The 27,988-nt window shown below is 42.6% G+C and overlaps 2 protein-coding genes and 1 long non-coding RNA gene across 7 annotated transcripts; 2 read left to right on the forward strand and 1 right to left on the reverse strand.

Annotated features, from left to right (window-relative positions):
* Positions 1-450: 450 nt before the first annotated feature.
* LOC114799150 (uncharacterized) lies at positions 451-2,956 on the reverse strand. The gene is made up of 3 exons (XR_003751195.1): positions 2,550-2,956; positions 725-823; positions 451-557 (listed from the first exon to the last, which is right to left on the reverse strand). It is a non-coding gene; the product is annotated as an uncharacterized LOC114799150 (long non-coding RNA).
* On the forward strand, positions 1,189-26,783 carry LOC114799147 (tripartite motif-containing protein 16-like). 2 transcript variants are annotated; one of them, XM_028995433.1, is made up of 6 exons: positions 1,189-1,869; positions 1,958-2,053; positions 2,265-2,498; positions 2,642-2,801; positions 3,226-3,775; positions 25,893-26,783. In XM_028995433.1, exons 1-5 carry the CDS (start codon positions 1,282-1,284, stop codon positions 3,735-3,737), a joined length of 1,590 nt encoding a protein of 529 aa, XP_028851266.1. In that variant the 5' UTR covers positions 1,189-1,281; the 3' UTR covers positions 3,738-3,775; positions 25,893-26,783. The 2 variants fall into 2 exon arrangements, with proteins under 2 accessions (XP_028851266.1, XP_028851265.1); XM_028995432.1 differs by lacking the exon at positions 25,893-26,783 and having other exon boundaries at positions 3,226-3,914.
* LOC114799144 (tripartite motif-containing protein 16-like) lies at positions 16,223-25,911 on the forward strand. 4 transcript variants are annotated; one of them, XM_028995428.1, is made up of 7 exons: positions 16,223-16,270; positions 21,859-23,903; positions 23,992-24,087; positions 24,299-24,532; positions 24,676-24,835; positions 24,963-25,019; positions 25,337-25,911. In XM_028995428.1, the coding sequence occupies exons 2-7, from the start codon at positions 23,316-23,318 to the stop codon at positions 25,852-25,854; spliced, it is 1,653 nt and encodes a 550-aa protein (XP_028851261.1). In that variant the 5' UTR covers positions 16,223-16,270; positions 21,859-23,315; the 3' UTR covers positions 25,855-25,911. The 4 variants fall into 4 exon arrangements, 3 of the variants coding, with proteins under 3 accessions (XP_028851261.1, XP_028851262.1, XP_028851263.1); XM_028995429.1 differs by lacking the exon at positions 16,223-16,270 and having other exon boundaries at positions 19,313-21,950; positions 22,109-23,903; XM_028995430.1 differs by lacking the exons at positions 16,223-16,270; positions 24,963-25,019 and having other exon boundaries at positions 19,313-23,903.
* Positions 26,784-27,988: the final 1,205 nt, after the last annotated feature.

Below are 27,988 nucleotides of genomic sequence, written 5' to 3' on the forward strand. Positions count from 1 at the left end.
CTCTTAAGTATACTCAGCTTCACAGGAATATGTGCACACCTGATGCAGCTACATCTGTTTTCAGATGGATTAATAACTGTTGATGTGTTTGAATATTCTGCGAATGAAATTGGAGTTTTGCAAAATAGTTTGTAGCTCTCTTCAAGACAATACAGACATAGGTCGGCTCTCGAAATGGGCTTTATTGCGTGGACGTTCTTGTAACACTTGCGCAACTTGTGCGGTGAGAACTGTATTTAAGTAAACAGTATAACACGTTAACAATTACATGATACAAATATTCAACATGAACATAAACAGAACATTTTAACAAGAACCTCGTTGGCCGCTGGTCCTTAAAAGAGATAAGACCTGGCAGCTTCACTCTAACTTAACCCTTTATTTTAGCTTAGCGGAGCCTCGTAGAAGACATCTGCCCACCATGTGAGGGATCTCAGCATAAAAACTAAGGTCCACACATGTATTTATATCTCACCCCTTCCCTCCTTCTGTGGCCATCTCGCAGAGCTGGGACGAAATCCTGATAAGCATGTTTTTCCATCCTGTTCTTTTTTTTACTGAAACAGAAGATTAAGCTGACCTGATTATTGCAAATACTAAGTAAAAATACACATTTGAACGTGCATAGAAAAAACACAGAAAAAGAATGCAATTTGTCCTTATTCTCTAATAAAATCCTGCAATCAGAGGAAACATGATAATGTTCCATTACAAAAACTGATACCTGTGATATGCCTATATGTTGAGTTTCTACCTCTGTGCTGTGCTGTTCTACTTCTGGCCACTGAAGGCAGCAGCGTTATGCAGCTTGTAACAAGAGAGTCTAAAGGAATAGACAGGAAGAAATACCATGTAAGGCGAGTCACTCTGTATTAATAAAAAACAACATGAAATATAACTGAAAATACGCTTCTTTATTTTAAAAGAGAACAAAAACTTCTTAGTCTCTATAACCACCACAAAGTAGGTGCTTTGGTACTGATTACATTCTGAAGAAAATACTGATCTAACTACATCTTTGGCACTTTTCCTTTCCTCCAACACATCAATATCTAGAACTGATTGTTATGTCTTGCATCTATAGTTCATATTTTTATAATAAACTATAAAACAGTTGAGTGTTTCTTGTTGAGTGTTTAGTATACGGACATCACCAGTCCACAACTCCGCCCCTTTTCTGAAGCAGGAAGTTTGATCTTTTCTGAGAAACCAAACTGAAAGTTAACTCTTCTTTCTGCTGCTCCATCTGTGTGTGACACCATCTGCTTGTAAAGCAGGAAAATGGCTGAAGCTCCTTCTAAAGATCAGGATCTGTTCACTTGTTCAGTCTGTCTGGATCTACTGAAGGATCCGGTGACTCTTCACTGTGGACATAATTACTGTATGAGCTGCATTAAGAGCTGCTGGGATGAGGAAGACCAGAAGGGCGTCTACAGCTGTCCACAGTGCAGACACACCTTCACACCAAGACCTGTTCTCTTCAAAAACCCTCTTATTGCTGAACTGGTGGAGAACATGAAGAAGATGAGACTCCAAGCTGCTCCTCCTGCTCTCTGTTACGCTGGACCTGGAGATGTGGAGTGTGACGTCTGCACTGGGAGAAAAGTCAAAGCTGTCAAGTCCTGCCTGGTGTGTCTGGTCTCTTACTGTGAGACTCACTTCAAAGTTCATAATGAAGCAAATCCAGGAGGAAAACACACGGTGACTGATGCTACTGGACGACTGCAGGAGAAGATCTGCTCTCAGCATCACAAGCTGCTGGAGGTCTTTTGTCGCTCTGATCAGAAATGCGTTTGTCTGATGTGTTTGGGGGATGAACACAGTGGACATAAGACAGTAGCAGCAGCAGCAGAAAGGAGTGAGAAACAGGTAAGAACAAGTAGAAGATCGCTTGGTCCATAACAGATTTACAACAAGTCACTGGGGCATATCAGAAGTATTTTTTTTTAACCAACAGAAGCAGTTGGTGGAGACCCAGAGAAGATCCAAGCAGAGACTCCAGAAGAGAGAGAAGAAAGTACAGGAGCTGAGAGAGGCTGTGGAGACTCTCAAGGTGAGAAGTGAGGCGAGGAGAAGAGACATTTCAGGACTCAGTCAGGTCTCTCCTCCAGTCAGCCAGTGAGGAACTCAGTGTCTGGACACTTTCCAGTCCCACTGAGACACCACACTGTGAGGAACAGGCTGCTGTCTGGGGTCCCAGTAGGAGCTGAGTGAAGGTCTGCTGCTTCAAATGGACCCTGTCCTCTCTCTGTGTCTCCTAACAGCGCTCTGCACAGGCAGCAGTGGAGGACACTGAGAAGATCTTTACTCAGATGATCCGCTCCATTGGGAAGACGCGCTCTAAGGTGTGTAAGATAATCAGAGATCAGGAGAAGGCTGAACTGAGTCTGACTGAAGGACACCTGGAGCTGCTGGAGCAGGAGATCATTGTTCTGAGGAGGAGAGACGCTGAGCTGGAGCAGCTTTCACACACAGAAGATCACATCCATTTCCTCCAGGTACCATCACTGCTCTCTGATCATCTACAGAAGGCGGCATCCCTCACAAACCTCTCTCCTATGGAGCTGCTCTTCACTTCTCCCCAGTAAAGTGTATTTAAAGTCTCTCTCCATTTCTGTCTCTGGTCTGTTTGTCTCTGTAGAGTTTCCCGTCTCTCTGTGCTCCTCCTGGATCTAAAGATCTCCCCAACATCACCATCAACCAGAGCTTCTCTTTTCAGGCTGTAGTAAAATCTGTCTCTGCACTGAAAGAGAAACTGGAAGATTTCTGCAAGCAGGAAGAGGAAAAGATATCAGCAGGAGGTTGGGAATTTATTAAATATGAGAATTGAATGATAGATGTGATCGAGAAAACAAATATATTATTACAAATATATTACAGGATTATGTGGTAAGAATTATGTGAGTATCTCCCTCTCTCTCTCTCTCTCTCTCTCTCTCACACACACATTAAATATTCTCAGCTTAACAGGAACACCTGTACCCACGATTCTGCTGTATTTGTATTAATTTATATTAATAACTGTTGATCTGATTTGTCTCTCTGTAAAAACTGAATTATTTTATTGGTTGATTATGTTGGATGATTTGGGGATTTTAGTTTTTGTATATGAATCTCTGGAGGTTTTATGCTCTCTTGGGATACAATAGAGAATATATATAATCCAGATTTCATTATCTGTCATTTTTTTAGCCCTGAAAATCTGTCTGTTTACCTCTTGACCAGATTCCTGCCCGTTCACTCTGGATCTAAACACGGCAAATAAATATCTCCGTCTGACTGAGGAGAACAGAAGAGTGACACGGAGTGACGTGGTCCAGTCATATCCTGATCATCCAGACAGATTTGATAAGTTCTATCAGGTTCTGTGCAGAGAGGGTGTGTCTGGACGCTGTTACTGGGAGGTGGAGTGGAGTGGGAGGGTTCAAGTATCAGTTTCATATAAAGGAGTCAGCAGGAAAGGAGCGGGTGATAATTGTGGGTTTGGATGTAATGATCAGTCCTGGAGTTTAGTCTGTTCTACATCTGGCTTCTCTTTCGGGCACAATAATAAACAGACTGAACTCACTCCAGTTACCTCCAGAATAGGAGTGTATGTGGATCACAGGGCAGGAACTCTGTCCTTCTACAGCGTCTCTCACACCATGACCCTCCTGTACAGAGTCCAGACCACCTTCACTCAGCCCCTCTATCCTGGGTTTTGGGTTGGTCGAACATCAACAGTGAAGCTGCTGTGACAGTTAATTATGATACGTAGTCATTCAGGACTTCACACATAAATTCAGACATTACTTGATCTCCATTTGTTGGAAAAATGTATATATGTTATCATGTAATTACTTCTTTTATTCATATCCTTTAAGCACGAATATGTATTAATCCTTGGAATATTACTGACAACTCTTAATCATTAGCAAATCTCAAAGCAAAGGTTTTAAGTTTGCAGGACTGCATGACCGCGACCTGAGGACCAACAACAAGCAGACCATGATGAACCAGAGTCCAATCACCTGAAGAATCTACAGACGAAGATGAACATGTCACCATGTCACCATGACTCGACCAAAGATCAATTCATAAGACTACGTGTAATACACAATTATTAACTAATATGGTGTGATTTTATGTGAACCCTAATGAACCTACCAAATAAAAGAAGGAGATGCGATGAAGGACGCCAGAGCTTTTGGAAGCCTGTTGTAAGGCGTGACTTCCATTCGCTCTCCTTGCAAGTAAAACGGACTCAAATGCTTTGTGTCTTTCTTCTCTTTGTTTAGTAAATGTTATACTGACAGATAAACCTAACATTTAATTGGTCCTTCGAGCCGGATCCCAAGATACCGAAAGATCACCAGCAGACGGAGCGGAAAATCACCAGGAAAACCGTGGCCACGGTCAGAAAGACCCTTTTTGGGACTGGGAAAAACCGACTGTCGGCTGGGATCCGTAGGTTGAACGGGATCCTGTAATTGAGAGAAGACACGGGGTAAGTTGACTCTTATTTAAAATGGTATGAATGATTTGGTAACAAGAGGTTACATAATAAGAAGTTACAAGAGGTAACTGGGGTAACAAGAGGTTACTTAAGCAAAACCCTGGGTATTCTAGACTCTGGCAGGTAAAAGGGCAGTTTTTAAGTTCCGTGGGGAGGTGCAGACTCCTCTGCCGGGTGGCAGTTAAATTCTGTGGGGAAGCGGACTCCTCTGCTTGTAAAAAGAACGTTCAATAATACTCATACAGGTGTATGAGCGTGCGCGCAGGTGTGAATGTGTGAATGAGAGGGAGTGAAAGTCACTTGATTGACACTCCATATAAAACTCACAGGAGGTAAACAGTGGCCTCTCGTGGAAGCAAACGCAAGGTTTTTCCAACCCCAAAGCATTTGGGGTCGAAGTGGAAAACACCACGAGAGGAATTTTTATACACTGTCCTGTGATCAGTTACCAGTGTTTTAGGTTACCCTAGGTACGACGAACACACTGGTCGAAATTTTACTTAAAAACTGGTAAGGGGTCCAGTAAACCTGAACCAAAAGAGAAACTAAAATGTAAGGACTGGAAGTATGTAGAGCAAGTAAATAAGGCTTACGTCGAACCGTTAAATAAATGGATAACGAAATATAAATTTGACGGGCAACTGAGAGTAAAAAGTTTAATAGAGTTACTGGGAGCCATTAAACTGGGATGTAAGAATAAGGAAAAGCAAATGAAGAAAGAAGGGGTTGAAGCTTTAATGCATTGGATTAAAATAGCTGGGAAAAGAGAAGAGGGAGAGAGAGAAGGCAGGCAGGCAAGAGCAAAGAGCAAGGAGGAGGGGGGATTCACTGTTGAAAAAACTGATAACACCATTCTGTTTCATCGCACGGAGGACGATGAGTCAGTAATCAGAGGGAGCCGTAAGGGAGGGGTGAGCGAAGCTTATAAAGAAGGAGCAGAAGCAGAAGGGGCGATGAATTTGCCGCACCTTCCCTCTGCTCCTGCAATCTCACACATATATCCTAATTTAGACAAATTGGAAAATCCCCCTGCTTATGACCCTAACGGTAGCACTCCCACACCAAATACTAGATCTGGGGTGAAGTGTTTGACAATTCCTCCGAACCGCAAAAATTGGCAGTAACTGAAGCAAATCAATATCCCCTTATAGAGGTGACCAACCCTAATGTGGACTCAGGTGAACAGTCTACAACCCTCTTGGTATATCGGACCTGGACGCAGGACGATATAAAAAGAGTGGTGGAGGGCGTCACTTCCTATAAGGAGGATATGCAAAAATTTGAAGAAGATATGGAAGGAATAAGACATTCTTATCACTTAAATGGGAGAGAGGTACAGCAGATATATATGCAAGCAATGGGACACGATTGGCACCATGTAAAAGGTAACTGGTCTCCTTTAAGGGTTACAGGAGACCTTCTAAAACACGATGACACAGAATTGAGAAATAAAACAAATTACTTATTGGGAAGAATACGGGAAAGGTACAGAAAGAGAGCAAATTACACTGAAATTGGGAGAGTTAAACAAGAGGAGAATGAGAAGTTTGAGGATTATAAACTAAGAATGGAAGCTGTTTTTAAACTGCATAGCGGTCTTAGAGATGACGGGGCTGATGGGGGGGTATACCATCAGCAATTAAAAAATGCTTTGCATAATGGATCAAAAGACTGTGTGCGCAGTTGGGTAGATAAACATATGATAGGAATGCCCACTAGGAGCTTGGATGAGTACACTGATCACGCCGTTCACATCGACAAATTAATAAGAACTAAAAAAGTAAAAGATAAACTTACAAAGAAACCGGACACCTTTTGGGGAAGTATCGGGACTGACGCGGAAACATTTTACCAGGACAGCCGAGGTAGAGGGAGACAGAGAGGACACTTCCAAAAGGGCAGAGTAGGAAGGAGAGGAGGTATCCAGGGACGAGGGTGGACACCACGTAGCCAATGGGGAGCAGGCTGCTGGTCTTGCGGGAAGCCTGGGCATATTGCCAAAGACTGTCGTTCAGGGCCAAAAGATAACACAGCATGACTGGAACAGAAACTGCATGGTCCAAAGTCCACAGAGGATGAAACTCATGTGGATTTAAATTTGGAAGAAATTTTTTCTTTAAATCAAGAAAGACTAGAAATAGTCTTAATGGTAAATGGGAAAGAAATCACATTCCTCTGTGACTCTGGAGCATGCAGAACTACATGTAAGGAACACATACCCTATAGTGAACTAAGTGATGAGGTAGTAATTGTACGATCAGCTAATGGGGGTAAAACTGTAGTCACTGTTTCTAAACCAGTTTGGGTAAGAGATCCTAAAGGTATATCATGCAAAATGTCCATCCTTTTTATGCCAGAATGTCCTGTTAATTTATTGGGAAGAGATGGCTTACTCAATCTAGGTTTGGCGCTCGTCTCCACTCCTGGGGGGAGACTGGTCATCAAACGCAGAGCCGAGCTACAACGAGGTGACCTTTTCCCCCTAGAAGGAAGACGCGTTCCAAATTTTTACTACACACTCGACATATCTGACCAAGAACCTCATAAGGTGGGAACTGAATTGCTAAAGGTAGGAGGACAAGTGGGACACTGTCAACCAATCATGACAGATGTGGAACCCATGCCCTCTGATGAACTACACGTCACCATGTGGTACAAAAACACTCCTGGGCCTGATCCAACATATGAAAAGAAACTGTCACAACTCACCCCAACAACCATAACAATTTCTTGCGTTTACTCGGACGGGCAAGGTAACGTGGTGGCAGAGGTCACCTTACCCAACCCACTCAGAGCCATGCTCCGGGGATGGTACCCACCTCACATCTCATTGTATAAAAACAAGGAGAGGGGTTGGAAGTCGTTGGGTAACATAGTTCAAGAAGGTGACAGTGCAACGGATTGGACAGACATGGGCGACCAATTGGAACAAATATTTACTGTGGTTGACATTAGTAATGCCTTTTTCTCCATTCCCATTGACAAAGACAGCCAATTTTGGTTTGCTTTCACATTCAGGGGGAAACGATACACCTATACTAGACTTCCCCAGGGCTACTGCGAAAGCTCTACTATATATTCACAAGCCATGCATGCTAGCATGTCCAAATTTCAACCACCTGGGGGAAGTCAAATACTACTCTATGTTGACGATATATTAGTGGCTTCTCCGAGTCTAGAAGTATACAAAGAAGACACTGTGGCCCTTTTTAAACACCTAGCTCAGGAGGGGCACAAAGTCAGTAAAAACAAACTACAATTATGGAAACCACAGGTCAAATATCTAGGCCACCACCTTAGTGCAGGTGGCAGAACTATTCTAGAAGAACGGAAAACAGCAGTCCTACAGGCGCCAAAACCAATTACTAAGAAACAGATGATGTCATTCTTAGGCTTGACCAATTATTGTAGAAGTTGGGTTCCAAACTACGCGTAAATTACTTCCACACTCACAGCTTTAATTTACTCTGAAGACCTAAAAATGACATCACCACTGAACTGGACGTCAGATGCAGAGAAAGCTTTTTGTGATATTAAACAAGCACTGACCTCCAGTTTAGCTTTAGCCTTGCCAAATTATAGTAAACCGTTTATACAGATGGTGGACTGCAAAGACAAGTACATGACTTCTGTTTTAAGTCAACAACATGGAGATAAATTGAGACCAATAGCTTATTTTTCTTCCAAATTAGATAATGTAGCTTGCGCATTACCACATTGTGTGAGAGCGGTGATAGCAGCGTCAATGGCAGTAGAAGTGAGTGCCGGAATAGTTCTATTCCACCCATTGACCCTTAAGGTCCCACACGCAGTAGCGGCTTTACTACTGCAAACTAACATGATCTTTTTATCACCTGCAAGGCACCTCTCCTGCATGGCCACGCTGCTGTCACAGCCACACCTCACCATCGAACGATGCACCACATTGAACCCAGCCACATTGCTACCCTTACCTGATGATGGAGAGCAACACGACTGCCAAGCACTAGCAGAACACACAGCTAAATCTAGGTTAGATTTAAGCGACCAACCTTTGTCTCAGGGAGAGGTAGTGTTCGTTGATGGCTCTTCAAGGAAAAATGATTTGGGTAAAACACTAACGGGTTATGCTGTAGTAACAATAGACACCGTACTTAAAGCTGGACACTTGCCATCAACTTTTTCAGCACAAGCTGCCGAGATTGTCGCTCTGACTGAGGCATGTAAATTAATGAAAGGGAAAGATGTCACCATTTATACTGACAGTCAATATGCATTTGCTACAGTTCACACATTTGCTCAGTATTGGCATAACCGAGGAATGGTCACATCTACTGGGAAACCAGTGACTCACGCTCAATTACTAAAAGAATTGTTAAAAGCTGTCCATCTACCTGCTACATTAGCTGTATGTAAATGTGCAGCACACACAAATTCCAAAAACACAATTTCACTCGGTAATGCCTTCGCTGACCGCATAGCGAAACAAGCTGCTGAACAAAGTATACAAGTTTTGTTTACAGACCAAGACCAATTGATAACTTCTGACATTCTCATTGACATGCAACAACAAAGCACACCACATGAGATAGACGCATGGATAAAGCATGGGGCTACAAAACAAAACAAAATTTATGTGTGACCCCGGGGGAAACCAATCCTACCAAAGAATATGTATAAATGGGCTGCAATATTGAGCCATGGGCAATCACATGTCTCAACAGGAGGGATGGTAGGACTGGTACAAAAAAATTTCACCACATATGGGTTTAACCTATATTCAAAAAACTTTTGTAGAGCATGTTTGATCTGTGCTAAACATAACAGCCAAGGTAATTTAAGACCAAAACGTGGGCAGTTTCCAAAACCACAATACCCATACCAAACAACACAGCTGCAGGAGGCAGTCTGACAATGGCCATTGACGGCCTACGCACCCTCAACCGGAAGATGAAGGAGCATTCGGGAGTGGAAACGACCATGTGGGATTCCTGGATGAAAGTATTTGGGAAATACAGAGCTCTAGTTCAATCTGTTTTAGTTTCAATGGCTGTATTTGCAGCAATTCTGACATTGTGTGGATGTTGTTGTATTCCCTGTCTACGCAGTCTTGTGAACCGTCTCATCACTACCGCCTTATCACCAAGGGATGTTGAGCCTACACAGGCGTACCCACTTTTGGAAAATGAAGAATTTTACGGGAGCTATGATTTTAGTGACTTCAAGCTAACTCAACTTTTTCAAGAGAGTCCTCTACAAGAAAAAGACGACTGACCTTTTGTGTGTAAATGTATTTCTCATTGTATGAACTAATAGTTGAAAATCCTAAAGGAAGAGATTATTAGGGAAGCTAACAAAAGAGTAAATAACATGATAAACAGGAGGGAAATGTTGGAAAAATGTATATATGTTATCATGTAATTACTTCTTTTATTCATATCCTTTAAGCACGAATATGTATTAATCCTTGGAATATTACTGACAACTCTTAATCATTAGCAAATCTCAAAGCAAAGGTTTTAAGTTTGCAGGACTGCATGACCGCGACCTGAGGACCAACAACAAGCAGACCATGATGAACCAGAGTCCAATCACCTGAAGAATCTACAGACGAAGATGAACATGTCACCATGTCACCATGACTCGACCAAAGATCAATTCATAAGACTACGTTTAATACACAATTATTAACTAATATGGTGTGATTTTATGTGAACCCTAATGAACCTACCAAATAAAAGAAGGAGATGCGATGAAGGACGGCAGAGCTTTTGGAAGCCTGTTGTAAGGCGTGACTTCCATTCGCTCTCCTTGCAAGTAAAACGGACTCAAATGCTTTGTGTCTTTCTTCTCTTTGTTTAGTAAATGTTATACTGACAGATAAACCTAACACCATTATTTTACTTCATTTGCATATAGAAAATCAAGGTGCCACTGAGGTGCCACTGAGCAAAGCACCGTCCCCACACACTGCTCCCGGGCACCTGTCATGGCTGCCCACTGCTCCCCAAATGTGATGGATAAAAGCAGAGGTCACATTTTGTTTTGTCACTGTGTGCTGTGCTCCAATGATTCACAATGACCATCACTTCGCTTAATTTTTTTTTTCTATGACGCTGAACGCCACCCAATTTTCCTGTAATTAAAAAAACTTCTCACAGATCTCCATTAGTGAAACCATTTCCTCTTGTTCTCAGCCATATAAGCATGAGACAGGCAACCTTTCCTGGCTGCCCACTGCTCACTAAGGGTGATGGATTAAGTGAAGAGGACACATTTTGTTGTGTCATAATGTGTTGTGCAGTGTCACAACGAGAAAAAAAACAAAAACTGTGGAATGATCCTTGGAGTGCTCGTGCTCACTCAGCTTGTTGGCGGGTGCAGTTTTGGAACCACTGATGAAGAGCCAGCTGCCCTTGTTAAAGCCACTGCAGGTTTTTTAAGTGGCAGTGACTGTGTTTTATGGTCGTCTTGGGAGTGCAACATGTCCCAGTATCCAAGCTTAATTACATCCGTGGCCTTGAATATTGACTAGCTATGATCTTGGACCCTTATCGCGCTCTATAAGGCTCCGTCTCCTAAGTGAGTATATACTTTCTTAGGAGACTCCCTAAAACATCAAGGACTTGTTTATACCATTACCATGGGAAAGCAACCACATTTCCTTCAGACCTTCCCTGCTTATGCTCTATTCTCCACAGTGCAGAACAGATGTGCAGTTTTCTCATAATATGAAATGAAAATGTATTCATTAGTCAAGTAGGGTGGTAGTAGCCTAGTGGTTAACACACTCTCCTATGAACCAGAAGACCCAGGTTCAAATCCCACTTACTACCATTGTGTACCTGAGCAAGACACTTAGCTCCAGGCAGGGACTGTCCCTGTAACTACTGATTGTAAGTCGCTCTGGATAAGGGCATCTGATAAATGCTGTAAATGTAAATGTATGGCCTTAAAATTGTAATTAAGTACAATATGTTTTATATAAATGTGTAAGTAATCAAATGTGCTTATCTTGTTAAATAATTTTTAAAATAAAATTATACAGCGATTTCGTCTATCACTGCAGCACTTATTTCTCAACCTATTGCCTTGTGACTGTGTAAAATATAACCTGTTCTTTATGTTTTTGATAAACTAGTGATGGTGAGATTTGGTTGAAATGATAATCTAACCGGTAGAATCGGGGGTGGTCCTAACTTGTCTGGTTCCCCGGGCGAACATCCCCTGTGGCGCCCCCAACACCCCCCAAATCATGAAACATAAGAATTATATATTAACGTTTTTCTGTTGTTAAACCTGTTTTTTCGAAACATGTATGGGGCTTTGACCTTTTCTTTGACCATCATCTATCGGTGTTAAATTTGCTCTCCAGTATCTATACCCATCCTCCAACCAGAGGGTCACTGCAATGTAAATGAATAGACACTTTAGTGCACACATTCGGTTTTTGTCATTTTTTTTCTGCCATTTTGGACAACCCAGGAAAAATGAATTGTGACATAATGGCCGTGGATTGACAATATTATGAATTAAATGTGCTTTATTTGGATTATTCACAGCTCCTTATTCGAATTGTCTGTTCCCCCTGAACCAATACTGTTTATTTTACATTGAAATGTCCATTTTGACCATTACTCTATGTGCACATGAGCAAAGTTCCCAGGTTAATTTTACAGTGAAAAAAGTTTTGGGCCTGAAAGGTATTATTTGATACTGTTTCTACAGATCCTATTTAACCCTTAAATTTTCAGCAAAAACCATGTTGGACCAGACAGGTAAAACAGGATACCATTTATAGTAGTTCTGGATGTTGAGATCATCACCATATACAGATTTAAACTGTTCTTTATCTCTGAAAAAAATTCCCTGGCTGTAAGCCTCTCTGAACTAAACAGGTTGTGCAGCCTGCTGAGCAGTATTTAAGGTGGAACAGACAATTCAAATAATAACTTCAGTGTTTCACTGAGCTGGTTATTAGATGCATGATGGCAGCATGGGCACGTGCAAAAAAGGGAAAAAAACTGCTAATGCCCGTGATGCCACCCCCACCACGATGCTGGCCAACCTCCCATGTCGCCCATAGCGACAGAATCAGCTTTATTACCACGTATGTTTACACATATGTGGAATTTGCTTTAGTGACAGAATTCTACAGTGCAACAAAAAGACAAGGGTAGAAAAATCAGTTATGTACAGATATACAAAATAGTGTGCAAAATAGAAAAAACCCAATATATAATACATATAATACATGTTCGTGTGATAATATGCATAGAATTTATACTTTAAGCAGAGCCACATTTACCAACATGGGCTAAAAACATTCTGAAACACACCTTTTTGCCATTTCTTCCTTTTATTTTACAAAGCCATGGCCTTCATTAAGTTAAATTGTCCGGACACAAATATTAGAGAAGGTGAGGGGGGCACTGAGACCACCGAATATTTTGAACTATAAAGAACATGCTGAAACAATCAGACTGTACTGAATTTCGTGCTGCTGGCCCGGAACTAGGAGCCAAGATTTAAGCCTCACGCCCGTTAGTGGGCAAGTTAGGGCGTTTCACACTGCGTCGTGAAAACAGTTTGATGGTTTTAACAAAAAAAAAAAAAAAGAACCTTGAAAAGAGTTTTCCTCCGCATACAATATCCACCTTCTACCAGGAAGGGCGGCGCGATCGTTGTGGTGGCTCGTCCCCACTGTCCTGCGACCTTCAACTTGGTACAGTTTAGCGATGTCCAGAAAATAAATATTTCATTTTGAGCTTTTATAGTTAAAAAAATGTGTTTTTTACTCCATACTTGCCACGGAGGTCCAGAATGGTCCTCATGTTCCATGTTCCATTGTGAAACACTGACAATAAAATTTAATTTGTCCTCTGTTGCACTTTTGGGCCACTCAGTCCCAGATGTCAGTGACCAATACCATGTACCGCTGCTGTGCAGGGCCCCAAATAAGAGCTTCCAGTCCATTCATACCTGCTCCCGTTGTCAGAAACTGAAGCAGAAGGTTAGGCTGACCTGATTCTTGCAAATACTAAGTCAAAATAAACCTTTGTCCTTATTCTCTAATAAAATTCTGCTATCAGAGGAAGCTTGATAATTTTCCATTACAAAAACTGGTACCTGTGAGATGTCTATATGTTGAGTATCCACCTCAGTAAAAAACGGGGTGTGGTTCTGTGCTGTTCTTTTGGCCACTAGGAGGCAGTAGCGTTATGCAGCTTGTGACGAGAGAGTCTATAGGAATAAACAGGATGACATACCATGTTAGGTGAGTCACTCTGTCTTAATAAAATACGACATGAAATATAACTGAAAATACGCTTCTTTATTTTAAAAGAGAACAAAAAAATCTTAGTCTCTATAACCACCACAAAGTAGGTGCTTTGGTACTTATTACATTCTGAAGAAAATACTGATCTAAAGGCAACTTTGGCACTTTTCCTTTCCTCCAACACATCAACTTCTAGAACTGATTGTTATGTCTTGCATCTATAGTTCATATCTTTATTATAAACTATACATCAGATTTTTCTTGTTAAGTGTTTTGTATAAACAAGCAGTTTTGTACAGCCCTGTTGTACACCATACACCCTATGTACACCCTACCACTAGGGTGGTAGTAGCCTAGTGGGTAACACACTCGCCTATGAACCAGAAGACCCTGGTTCGAATCCCACTTACTACCATTGTGTCTCTGAGCAAGACACTTAACCCTAAATTGCTCCAGGGGGGGGACTGTCCCTGTAACTACTGATTGTAAGTCGCTCTGGATAAGGGCGTATGATAAATGCTGTAAATGTATACAGACATCACCAGTCCAAACTCCGCCCCTTATCTGAAGCAGGATGTTTGATCCTTTTTGAGAAACGAAACTGAAAGTTAACTCTCCTTTCTGCTGCTCCGTCTGTGTGTGACACCATCTAAAGCTCCTTCTAAAGATCAGGATCTGTTCACTTGTTCAGTCTGTCTGGATCTACTGAAGGATCCGGTGACTCTTCACTGTGGACATAATTACTGTATGAGCTGCATTAAGAACTGCTGGGATGAGGAAGACCAGAAGGGCGTCTACAGCTGTCCACAGTGCAGACACACCTTCACACCAAGACCTGTTCTCTTCAAAAACCCTCTTATTGCTGAACTGTTGGAGAACGTGAAGAAGACGAGACTCCAAGCTGCTCCTCCTGCTCTCTGTTACGCTGGACCTGGAGATGTGGAGTGTGACGTCTGCACTGGGAGAAAAGTCAAAGCTGTCAAGTCCTGCCTGGTGTGTCTGGTCTCTTACTGTGAGACTCACTTCAAAGTTCATAATGAAGCAAATCCAGGAGGAAAACACACGGTGACTGATGCTACTGGACGACTGCAGGAGAAGATCTGCTCTCAGCATAACAAACTCTTTGAGATTTTCTGCACAACTGATCAGAAGTCAGAATCTATCTGTGTATGATGGATGAGCACAGAGGCCATGATGCAGTTTCACTGGCAGCAGAAAAGACAGAGAAACTGGTGAGAAATTAAACTGAAATGAGAAAAGTGTTGTTTAGTCAACCTTTTATAAGTATAATTTTATTTTAGTTGTTCTCGTTCTCATAAATTCAAATAAGACATGAAAACAGGACCATGTCAGTGTGTTTCAGATGAAATTTCAGATTTTTATCATAAATATTACTTAAAGAAAACAATGAAACAACATGGCACTCCTTGCCCACCAGGTGGTGCTGTTTCCTCGTCTTGTCAGCCCTAATCACCATCACATGTTCATTACACGTAATTAGGTTCCCTGTTTGTGTTCCCTCGTTGTGTTGTTGCTTCGAGGACCTGGACACACTTCCCGGTTAGAATGTCAGCATTTCCCAAGCAGCTTAGACTGCGCCAAGAATGTTCTGAATATATTTTTATTATTATTAACACTTATAATCACACTTACATGCTGCTACTGGGTTCATATTCCATGTAGACAAATAGAAAGTGTTTAATGTTTCTGACTCCAACTTCAAAAAGCAGCAGTGAGGACTAGTTTCAAAAACAAGGAACAGGGCATCTTTATAATACGATTATCACAGAAATACACAAGTTATTGATCATTTCAGCTGATTTCGTATTTTGGAGACAATTCATTCACTAAAGCATATTAAAGAATGTGATGATGATATGTTATTACAGAAGCAGTTGGTGGAGACCCAGAGAAGATCTCAGCGGAGACTCCAGGAGAGAGAGAAGAAAGTACAGGAGCTGAGGGAGACTGTGGAGACTCTTAAGATGAGAAGTGAGATGAGGAGAAGAGACATTTCAGGACTCAGTCAGGTCTCTCCTCCAGTCAGCCAGTGAGGAGCTCAGTGTTGGGACACTTTCCAGTCTCACTGAGACACCACACTGTGGGGACCAGGCTGCTGTTTGGGGTCCCAGTAGGAGCTGAGTGAAGATCTGCTGCTTCAAATGGACCCTGTCCTCTCTCTGTGTCTCCTAACAGCGCTCTGCACAGGCAGCAGTGGAGGACAATGAGAAGATCTTTACTCAGATGATCCGCTCCATTGAGAAGATGCGCTCTGAGGTGTGTAAGATGATCAGAGATCAGGAGAAGGCTGAACTGAGTTTGGCTGAAGGACACCTGGAGCTGCTGGAGCAGGAGATCATTGATCTGAGGAGGAGAGAAGTTGAGCTGGAGCAGCTTTCACACACAGAAGATCACATCCATTTCCTCCAGGTACCATCACTGCTCTATGATCATCTACAGAAGGGGGCGTCCCTCAGAAACATCTCTCCTATGGCGCTGCTCTTCACTTCTCCCAAGTAAAGTGTATTTAAAGTCTCTCTCCATTTCTGTCTCTTGTCTGTTTGTCTCTGTAGAGTTTCCCGTCTCTCTGTGCTCCTCCTGGATCTAAAGATCTCCCCAACATCACCGTCAACCATAGCTTCTATCCAGAGTGACTTACAATCAGTAGTTAGTAGTTTGAGCCTGGGTCTTTTTGTTCATAGGCGAGTGTGTTACTCCTAGGCTACCATCACACATTAAATATTCTCAGCTTCACAGGAACACCTGTACACACGATTCTGCTGTATTTGTATGAATTTGTAGTAATAACTGTTGGACTGATTTGTCTCTCTGTAAAAACAGAATTATTTTATTGATTGATTATGTTGGATGATTTGGGGATTTTAGGTCTTTGATTCTCTATATCAACAACAACAACAACATTTATTTCTTATATAGCCCAAAATCACATACAGTATGTCTCAATGGGCTTTGACAGGCCCTACAGTTGACACCCCCCACACTTGACCCTTCTGCACACAAGGAAAAACTCCACACAAAAAAACTCTAGGAGAGAGAAAAAAAGAAAGGAAGAAACCTTGGGAAGGAGTGATACAGAGAGGGACCCCCTTCCAGGGTAGAGTGAGCCTGCAAACGGTGTCAGTGCAGGGTTGGATATGATATAATAATAAGTCCTACGGTTGTAGGGTTGGAGAAGTCCAGGATGTATTAAGTGTCATGGTCTAGATAAGGTGTCTGTAACGATGTTACTGGTCCATTTGAAGATCCCTGGAGCTGTAGTTGTAACGGTGGTGGTGGCTGTGGTGACCCTCTGGTTTGTTTCATGTTTTGTCCTTGTAAAGCAGTTGTCAGGAACCAGGATTTATTTGCTGGTCTGATCACTGGGGTCTGCCAGTAGTCTGGGCGCCTGATTCCGCGTCTTGGAGAAAAACAAACAGAAGCAGCGGCAGACGGTTGGACTGTACGACCGATACTGAAATATGTGGTATATTGGTGCTACAGTGGCCCGGTACCCTAACTAGGACAGCCTAACTGGTGAATTTGTCTGTGTCTAACAGGGGGACTCTGTGATAAACTGGACTTTATAATTGACACTGTGTCAAAATCAAGTGAAATGAGGGTCTAGGACTTTAGCAAAAAGCCAGAGAAAACAGATAGGTTTTGAGATTGGATTTAAACCCTGAGACTGTGTCTGAATCCCGGACACTGACAGGCAAGCTGTTCCACAACTGCGGAGCTCTATAGGAGAAGGATCTGCTCCCAGCTGTGACCTTTTGCACCTTTGGTATCAGTAGTGACCCCGCACCCATTGATCGAAGGGGGCGTGGCGGTTCGTAAGGAACCAAAAGTTCACTCAGGTACTGTGGGGCGAGACCATTTAGAGATTTATAGGTTAAAAGTAGGATTTTGTAGTCAATCCTAAATTTGATGGGTAACCAGTGCAGTGATTGTAAGACTGGGGTGATGTGGTCAAATTTCCTGGTTCTGGTTAGAATTCTGGCTGCAGCATTCTGTACTAGCTGGAGTTTACTCATGCACCTACTAGAGCATCCAGACAATAATGCATTGCAGTAATCTAACCTTGATGTAATAAATGCATGGACCAACTTTCCTGCATCATGCATTGAAATGATATTTCTTATTTTCGCAATATTTCTAAGGTGAAAGAATGCTATTCTAGTGACATTATCTACGTGCGAACTGAATGAGAGACCTGCATCAATGATGACACCTAGATCCTTCACTTCAATACTCGGTGAGATAGAAAGGCTATCCAGGGTTATTGTGTAGTCAGCCAGTTTATGCCTGGCTGTTTGAGGCCCAAGTACAAGCGCTTCTGTCTTGTCAGGGTTTAACAGGAGAAAGTTGGTGAGCATCCACTGTCTAATGTCCTTCAGACAATTCTCTATTTTGTTCAGCTGCTGCCTCTGGTCTGGCATTGCTGACAGATACAGCTGTGTGTCATCAGCGTAGCAATGAAAGCTAATACCGTGTTTGCGGATGACGTCGCCTAAAGGTAACATGACTAAACTTCCTCAAGTCTCCAGCTCTACCAGAATAGGAGTGTATATGGATCACAGATCCTGGGTTTTGGGTTTCTTCTGGATCAGTGAAACTGCTGTGATGTTCAATTATTTGTATATCTGTCGATACAGAGAACAGATCAACCCACATTTTTTATTCAGACAGGATCTCTTATGTCTGAATTTTCTTCCTTCAGCTGCCACTGATTTGGTTGAATGTTTTATTTTGTTCTAGATGGCCTTCCTGATGCCACCGTCCCCATTTTTTCGGGCTTGGGACCAGCACCAAGAAATACACTGTCACCTATGTCCGCCTTGTCTGGGTTCAATCATTTCCGCTCATGATAAAAATATTGAATGTTTAATATTGCTGTTCATTAAGAAATTTGGAGTTTAACATATTCAGTAGGCATGAATAGCGCTACACCAGAGTTACAGAAAACTGCAAAACCCTTAACCCTTAAAAAAAATCCCCACACAAACCAAACATTATTTGTCCCTTTTTAACTTTAAATTCTTTGATGTTTGAAAATGAGGCCACAAAAAATAATTTCAAAATCATTTTTTCTACCTTTAATGTGTCCTATAACCTGTACAATTCAATGAAACAAGAAACAAATCTGTTAGAGGGAAAAATATCATGTCTGCACACACTTTGATTTGCAGCATTCATTCTGCTTGGATAGGAGTCCATGAGTACGGTGCACCTTCCTGGCAAAGATTTTTGAGGAATCTTCTGTGTACGGTGCTTATCAGGTCACACGAACAGATTTCCTCTTGAATTTAGGACTGCGCAAAGACCAAAACGTATTTTTTTTATTTGCTTGCATGCTGGGGGTTACTGTCATGTTGAAAGGTAAATTTCCTCTTCATCTTCAGTGACTGGTATATAGAACTGTTCATAACTCCCTCCCCTTCATTACTGACAATGACAGGCCTCCCGGAGAAATTCCAGTGTCCTTCTAAAGGACACAATGATAGTAAGTGGGATTTGCAACATCAGGTTTGTATGTGTTTTTTTTTTGTTTTTTTTTTTTTTGCCCAATGACTACTACTACCCAGACATGGAACCGTTACCCATGGGATGTCAGCCATAATACATATTTTGGTAGTTCTCAAAAAAATATAAAACACAATTGCATGCATAACTGGCAAAACATGCCACTCAATAAAAAAAAGAAATGAAGTGCCATGTCCTACAGTTTCAGCATTCACTCTAATAAAGAGTTTAAGTATCTTGCTCATGGAAACAATGGTAGTAAGTGGTAGTTGGAGAAGACAGTAGAGCATGGAGTTTAGTGGCCAGTTCCTCCACAGTAGGCAGCGGGTACTTTTCGGGAACGACAGCTGTGTTGACAGATCTTAGATCCACGTGTGGCCGGAGAGTCTTGGACTTCTTCCGTGCCAGCACCAGGTTGGAGACCCAGGGTGAAGCATCGATCTGCTCAATTATGCTCAGCTCGAGCCAGAGGGTTTGAGCAGGAGCTGGTGGTTAAATGTGGTGAGACAGCCCAGGCCAGTGAACAGAGAGGGCCAGCGCTGCTGCCAGGGTGAGCCCACCGTGAGAATGGTGGCACCATCCACATGAATCAGTGAAAAGCCCAGCCTGCTGAACAAGTCCAAACCCATTAGGTTAGCCCCGTCACGAGAGTCCTGCTCTGATACTGAAGCGGTAGGGAAGTAGTTCCCACCATGTCTATTTTGGAATTCCCATATCCACTCAGGAGCTCATAGTCAGGGTGGAGGGTATGATGGGAAAAAATCTGCTTGACAGTGGACAGGTTCAGCACGGAGCGTGAAGCCCCTGTATCCAGCAGCAGTGGCAGTGGAACACCATCCAACTGTACCAGACACGTTTTGAATGGTGGAGATGCTGCAGTAACAGAACGAAGAGTAGCGGCTGGACCGTAAACGTGGGCACTGCAGGCTGAAGAGGGGTCACCGGTGCCAGGCGAGATGCTAATTCGGCTGCTGGCTCCATCTGAAAAGCCAGTTCCACAGCTTTTGCGAGCGTGAGTTCGTCCGAGGACATAATTAACTTTTCGCGGATTCTGGGATCGTTTGTGTGCTCTGCCAATTGATCCCGACAAAACTCGTCTTCCATTGTTCCAAACTTACAGAAACACGGCAGCCCCCGCAGGTCCGCTACGTAGTGATGAACCGACTCGCTCGGTTGCTGTCTCCTCTGGCAAAAAAACAATGTGGCGCAGATAACGCTCTGTGGGGCGGTGAAATGCACGGCCCCATACGTTGTGTCGGCTCCCAGGGTCCTGAAGATCCGCTGCCCTTCCATGCCCAGGTTATGGAGCAGCAAGGCTTGCAGACGCTGGTGTGGAGAATCCGCGAGGCCGACGGCCATGAAATAAGTCTAAAAAGATTCAAACCAGCGGTCCCAGGGCACTGGCGGTTCGCCGGGCAAAGCCAGAAAAGGAGGTGGAGGAGGTAGAAAAAACTCCATCCCCGTCGCCAAACGTTTTGTTCGCTGCTGCTGAATAAATACGCAGATACTCAACACGTTTTTGCTTCTCTCTCTTTACTTCCATAAACCCACAATGCCTTACAGCAACACCAACAACTCAGAACTCAGAACACACACAAAACACACACTGCCCAACACTCCCCATGTGCATATTTTACAGACTTCTCCACCTCCACAAATGTAGGACTTTTTCTCTTATTAGTGTGGGGGTGTCAACTGTAGGGTCCGTCAAAGCCCATTGAAACACACTGTATGTGATTTTGGGCTATATAAGATATATAATGTTGTTGTTGTTGTTGTTGTTGGTCAATATATGGATTTGACTACATTGTACAAGTTGTGCATGTCATTTTTATCTGCAAAAGACTTTATTTCCTGTGCCTTTGCTGTCCACCACTCATTTTGCATGGCCCACAGACTCCTCTGCACATTCTGTTGAGCTTCCACCATCATTGTCTGGCAGTTTTGGATGAAGGGTTTTTTAGGGCTACCGTGTGTACTATGTGCATATTGTTTAGAAGATTGTGTATGGCATCCGAGTTGTTGTCTAACCAGTCTTGGCTGGCTGTTGGAGGGCTGAATTGATGGCTGTCCACTTTTCATCACTGTTCACCACTTAGGAAGAGTTCTAGCTCCAGGAGTTTTTCAGCCAGGGAGCAACAAATCTCACCTCTTACTTTAGTGTTTTCCAGACGCACAGTCAAGCCGCCTCACATTTGACCTACATTACCTTGAGGGTGCAATTTCAAGCAGACTTTGGCTATCATGCAATATCATGGTGAACTCTGCACCTCTCATTGTCCGGGTTATGAGCACATGACTGATGTGACATCGTCTTACTATGACATAGTCTATCAGGTGCCAGTGTTTGGAGTGCGGGTGCATCCATGTGTTTTACTTGGTCTTCTGTTGGAAGGTGGTGCTGGTTATGGTCAGATTGTGCTCAGAGCAGAGGGCAGGTAACCTTACTGTTCTGACATACTCCTGGGGAACCTGCGAAGAGCCTCATCTAGTGATTGATAGAAGAAGTCTTTTATCTCACTACTGAAGGCAGAGTGAAATGGAATATGGAGACTCATTAGTCTTTCTCTGATGCCCACAGGTGTTTCCGTGAGCCTTGGAAGCAGTGTGCTCTTCACAGCCATTATCTCCCTGAGTGTCTCCAGGGGGGGACTGTCCCTGTAACTATTGATTGTAAGTAGATAAGGGCTCTGGACAAGGGCGTCTGGTAAATGCTGTAAATGTTAATGTCTCTGGGGCCCACTGCTGCTTCAAGATCCCTTGCGGTTTTGCCCGGGACAAGAAGGCACCACAAGGGTTATATACTCTGCTCTTTTTTTTAACCCCTGCAGGGGCTAACCAGAGGCAGTAGCTGAAAGCAGACACTAAGGCACTAACTACAAACACCTCTACCCTCTCCTACTACACAAGATGCTTCACGCACGCCCTGTGCAAAAGCACACACACACACACACACACACACAGACTCTTAAGTATACTCAGCTTCACAGGAATATGTGCACACTTGATGCAGCTACATCTGTGTTCAGATGGATTAATAACTGTTGATGTGATTAAATATTCTGGGAATGAAATTGGAGTTAAGCAAAATAGTTTGTAGCTCTCTTAAAGACAACACAGACATAGGTCGGCTCTCGAAATGGGCTTTATTGCGTGGACGTTCTTGTAACACTTGCGCAACTTGTGCGGTGAGAACTGTATTTAAGTAAACAGTATAACACGTTAACAATTACATGATACAAATATTCAACATGAACATAAACAGAACATTTTAACAAGAACCTCGTTGGCCGCTTGTCCTTAAAAGAGATAAGACCTGGCAGCTTCACTCTAACTTAACCCTTTATTTTAGCTTAGCGGAGCCTCGTAGAAGACATCTGCCCACCTGCAGCCCATGTGAGGGATCTCAGCATAAAAACTAAGGTCCACACATGTATTTATATCTCACCCCTTCCCTCCTTCTGTGGCCATCTCGCAGAGCTGTGATATGCCTATATGTTGAGTTTCTACCTCTGTGCTGTGCTGTTCTACTTCTGGCCACTGAAGGCAGCAGCGTTATGCAGCTTGTAACAAGAGAGTCTAAAGGAATAGACAGGAAGAAATACCATGTAAGGCGAGTCACTCGCCTTACATATTAATAAAAAACAACATGAAATATAACTGAAAATACGCTTCTTTATTTTAAAACAGAACAAAAACTTCTTAGTCTCTATAACCACCACAAAGTAGGTGCTTTGGTACTGATTACATTCTGAAGAAAATACTGATCTAACTACATCTTTGGCACTTTTCCTTTCCTCCAACACATCAATATCTAGAACTGATTATTATGTCTTGCATCTATAGTTCATATTTTTATAATAAACTATAAAACAGAATTTTCTTGTTGAGTGTTTAGTAAACGGACATCACCAGTCCAAACTCCGCCCATTTTCTGAAGCAGGAAGTTTGATCTTTTCTGAGAAACCAAACTGAAAGTTAACTCTTCTTTCTGCTGCTCCATCTGTGTGTGACACCATCTGCTTGTAAAGCAGGAAAATGGCTGAAGCTCCTTCTAAAGATCAGGATCTGTTCACTTGTTCAGTCTGTCTGGATCTACTGAAGGATCCGGTGACTCTTCACTGTGGACATAATTACTGTATGAGCTGCATTAAGAGCTGCTGGGATGAGGAAGACCAGAAGGGCGTCTACAGCTGTCCACAGTGCAGACACACCTTCACACCAAGACCTGTTCTCTTCAAAAACCCTCTTATTGCTGAACTGGTGGAGAACGTGAAGAAGACGAGACTCCAAGCTGCTCCTCCTGCTCTCTGTTACGCTGGACCTGGAGATGTGGAGTGTGACGTCTGCACTGGGAGAAAAGTCAAAGCTGTCAAGTCCTGCCTGGTGTGTCTGGTCTCTTACTGTGAGACTCACTTCAAAGTTCATAATGAAGTAAATCCAGGAGGAAAACACACGGTGACTGATGCTACTGGACCACTGCAGGAGAAGATCTGCTCTCAGCATCACAAGCTGCTGGAGGTCTTTTGTTGCTCTGATCAGAAATGCGTTTGTCTGATGTGTTTGGTGGATGAACACAGTGGACATAAGACAGTAGCAGCAGCAGCAGAAAGGAGTGAGAAACAGGTAAGAACAAGTAGAAGATCCCTTGGTCCATAACAGATTTACAACAAGTCACTGGGGCATATCAGAAGTATTTTTATTTAACCAACAGAAGCAGTTGGTGGAGACCCAGAGAAGATCCCAGCAGAGACTCCAGAAGAGAGAGAAGAAAGTACAGGAGCTGAGAGAGGCTGTGGAGACTCTCAAGGTGAGAAGTGAGGCGAGGAGAAGAGACATTTCAGGACTCAGTCAGGTCTCTCCTCCAGTCAGCCAGTGAGGAACTCAGTGTCTGGACACTTTCCAGTCCCACTGAGACACCACACTGTGAGGAACAGGCTGCTGTCTGGGGTCCCAGTAGGAGCTGAGTGAAGGTCTGCTGCTTCAAATGGACCCCGTCCTCTCTCTCTGTCTCCTAACAGCGCTCTGCACAGGCAGCAGTGGAGGACACTGAGAAGATCTTTACTCAGATGATCCGCTCCATTGGGAAGATGCGCTCTAAGGTGTGTAAGATAATCAGAGATCAGGAGAAGGCTGAACTGAGTCTGACTGAAGGACACCTGGAGCTGCTGGAGCAGGAGATCATTGTTCTGAGGAGGAGAGACACTGAGCTGGAGCAGCTTTCACAAACAGAAGATCACATCCTTTTCCTCCAGGTACCATCACTGCTCTCTGATCATCTACAGAAGGCGGCATCCCTCACAAACCTCTCTCCTATGGAGCTGCTCTTCACTTCTCCCCAGTAAAGTGTATTTAAAGTCTCTCTCCATTTCTGTCTCTGATCTGTTTGTCTCTGTAGAGTTTCCCATCTCTCTGTGCTCCTCCTGGATCTAAAGATCTCCCCAACATCACCATCAACCAGAGCTTCTCTTTTCAGGCTGTAGTAAAATCTGTCTCTGCACTGAAAGAGAAACTGGAAGATTTCTGCAAGCAGGAAGAGGAAAAGATATCAGCAGGAGGTTGGGAATTTATTAAATATGAGAATTGAATGATAGATGTGATCGAGAAAACAAATATATTATTACAAATATATTACAGGATTATGTGGTAAGAATTAGTCACGATTAAATATTTCTATTTCCATAGTAAAATACATCAAAATAGAATTTGCTGAACCTTTGACCAGATCTAATTTCTTACAATGTGAGTATCTCTCTCTCTCTCTCTCTCTCTCTCACACACACACACATTAAATATTCTCAGCTTCACAGGAACACCTGTACACACGCTGTATTTGTATTAATTTATATTAATAACTGTTGGTCTGGTTTGTCTCTCTGTAAATACTGAATTATTTTATTGGTTGATTATGTTGGATGATTTGGGGATTTTAGTTTTTGTATATGAATCTCTGGAGGTTTTATGCCCTCTTGGGATACAATAGAGAATATATATAATCCAGATTTCATTATCTGTCATTTTTTTAGCCCTGAAAATCTGTCTGTTTACCTCTTGACCAGATTCCTGCCCGTTCACTCTGGATCTAAACACAGTAAATAAATATCTCCGTCTGACTGAGGAGAACAGAAGAGTGACACGGAGTGACGTGGTCCAGTCATATCCTGATCATCCAGACAGATTTGATAAGTTCTATCAGGTTCTGTGTAGAGAGGGTGTGTCTGGACGCTGTTACTGGGAGGTGGAGTGGAGTGGGAGGGTTCAAGTATCAGTTTCATATAAAGGAGTCAGCAGGAAAGGAGCGGGTGATAATTGTGGGTTTGGATGTAATGATCAGTCCTGGAGTTTGGAGTTTTATACATCCGGCTTCTCTTTCTGGCACAATAATAAAGAGACTAAACTCCCTCAAGTCCCCAGCTCCTCCAGAATAGGAGTGTATGTGGATCACAGGGCAGGAACTCTGTCCTTCTACAGCGTCTCTCACACCATGACCCTCCTGTACAGAGTCCAGACCACCTTCACTCAGCCCCTCTATCCTGGGTTTTGGGTTGGTCGAACATCAACAGTGAAGCTGCTGTGACAGTTAATTATGATACGTAGTCATTCAGGACTTCACACATAAATTCATACATTACTTGATCTCCATTATTTTACTTCATTTGCATATAGAAAATCAAGGTGCCACTGAGCAAAGCACCGTCCCCACACACTGCTCCTGGGCACCTGTCATGGCTGCCCACTGCTCCCCAAATGTGATGGATAAAAGCAGAGGACACATTTTGTTTTGTCACTGTGTGCTGTGCTCCAATGATTCACAATGACCATCACTTCGCTTTAATTTTTTTTTCTATGACGCTGAACGCCACCCGATTTTCCTGTAATTAAAAAAACTGATAAAAAAAACTTCTCACAGATCTCCATTAGTGAAACCATTTCCTCTTGTTCTCAGCCATATAAGCATGAGACAGGCAACCTTTCCTGGCTGCCCACTGCTCACTAAGGGTGATGGATTAAGTGAAGAGGACACATTTTGTTGTGTCATATTGTGCTGTGCAGTGTCAAAACGAGAAAAAAAAAAAAACAACTGTGGCATGATCCTTGGAGTGCTCGTGCTCACACAGCTTGTTGGCGGGTGCAGTTTTGGAACCACTGATGAAGAGCTAGCTGCCCTTGTTAAAGCCACTGCAGGCTTTTTAAGTGGCAGTGACTGTGTTTTATGGTCGTCTTGGGAGTGCAACATGTCCCAGTATCCAAGCTTAATTACATCTGTGGCCTTGAATATTGACTAGCTATGATCTTGTACCCTTATCGCGCTCTATAAGGCTCCGTCTCCTAAGTGAGTATATACTTCCTTAGGAGACTCCCTAAAACATCAAGGACTTGTTTATAAGGGATGGTAGTAGCCTAGTGGGTAACACACTTGCCTATGAACCAGAAGACTACAGAGTCACAGGTTCAAATCCCACTTACAACCATTGTGTCCCTGAGCAAGACACTTAACCCTAAGTTGCTCCAGGTGGACTGTCCCTGTAACTACTGATTGTAAGTCGCTCTGGATAAGAGCGTCTGATAAATGCCGAAAATGTAAATGTAAATGTAAAATGTTTATACCATTACCATGGGAAAGCAACCACATTTCCTTCAGACCTTCCCTGCTTATGCTCTATTCTCCACAGTGCAGAACAGATGGGCAGTTTTCTCATAATATGAAATGAAAATGTATTCATTAGTCAAGTAGGGTGGTAGTAGCCTAGTGGTTAACACACTCTCCTATGAACCAGAAGACCCAGGTTCAAATCCCACTTACTACCATTGTGTCCCTGAGCAAGACACTTAGCTCCAGGCAGGGACTGTCCCTGTAACTACTGATTGTAAGTCGCTCTGGATAAGGGCATCTGATAAATGCTTAAATGTAAATGTAAATGTATGGTCTTAAAATTGTAATTAAGTACAATATGTTTTATATGAATGTGTAAGTAATCAAATGTGCTTATCTTGTTAAATAATTTTTTAAATAAAATTATACAGTGATTTTGTCTATCACTGCAGCACTTATTTCTCAACCTATTGCCTTGTGACTGTGTAAAATATAACCTGTTCTTTATGTTTTTGATAAACTAGTCATGGTGAGATTTGGTTGAAATGATAATCTAACCGGTAGAATCGGGGGTGGTCCTAACATGCCTGGTTCCCCGGGCGAACATCCCCTGTGGCGCCCCCAACACCCCCCAAATCATGAAACATAAGAATTATATATTAACGTTTTTCTGTTGTTAAACCTGTTTTTTCGAAACATGTATGGGGCTTTGACCTTTTCTTTGACCATCATCTATCGGTGTTAATTTTGCTCTCCAGTATCTATACCCATCCTCCAACAAGAGGATCACTGCAATGTAAATGAATAGACACTTTAGTGCACACATTCGGTTTTTGTCATTTTTTTTCTGCCATTTTGGACAACCCAGGAAAAATGAATTGTGACATAATGGCCGTGGATTGACAATATTATGAATTAAATGTGCTTTATTTGGATTATTCACAGCTCCTTATTCGAATTGTCTGTTCCACCTGAACCAATACTGTTTATTTTACATTGAAATGTCCATTTTGACCATTACTCTATGTGCACATGAGCAAAGTTCCCAGGTTAATTTTACAGTGAAAAAAGTTTTGGGCCTGAAAGGTATTATTTGATACTGTTTCTACAGATCCTA

Source organism: Denticeps clupeoides, chromosome 11, assembly GCF_900700375.1.
Source record: "Denticeps clupeoides chromosome 11, fDenClu1.1, whole genome shotgun sequence".
NCBI classification, from domain to species: Eukaryota; Metazoa; Chordata; class Actinopteri; order Clupeiformes; family Denticipitidae; genus Denticeps; species Denticeps clupeoides.

Excerpts from the sequence above, each read along its gene's own strand:
- LOC114799147 (XM_028995433.1), top strand. The coding sequence starts at position 1,282 with ATGGCTGAAGCTCCTTCTAAAGATCAGGATCTGTTCACTTGTTCAGTC. Across the intron at positions 1,870-1,957 it reads CAGAAAGGAGTGAGAAACAG|AAGCAGTTGGTGGAGACCCA; the intron begins GTAAGAACAAGT and ends TTTAACCAACAG. Across the intron at positions 2,499-2,641 it reads ATCACATCCATTTCCTCCAG|AGTTTCCCGTCTCTCTGTGC; the intron begins GTACCATCACTG and ends TTGTCTCTGTAG.
- LOC114799144 (XM_028995428.1), top strand. The coding sequence starts at position 23,316 with ATGGCTGAAGCTCCTTCTAAAGATCAGGATCTGTTCACTTGTTCAGTC. Across the intron at positions 23,904-23,991 it reads CAGAAAGGAGTGAGAAACAG|AAGCAGTTGGTGGAGACCCA; the intron begins GTAAGAACAAGT and ends TTTAACCAACAG. Across the intron at positions 24,088-24,298 it reads AGGCTGTGGAGACTCTCAAG|CGCTCTGCACAGGCAGCAGT; the intron begins GTGAGAAGTGAG and ends GTCTCCTAACAG.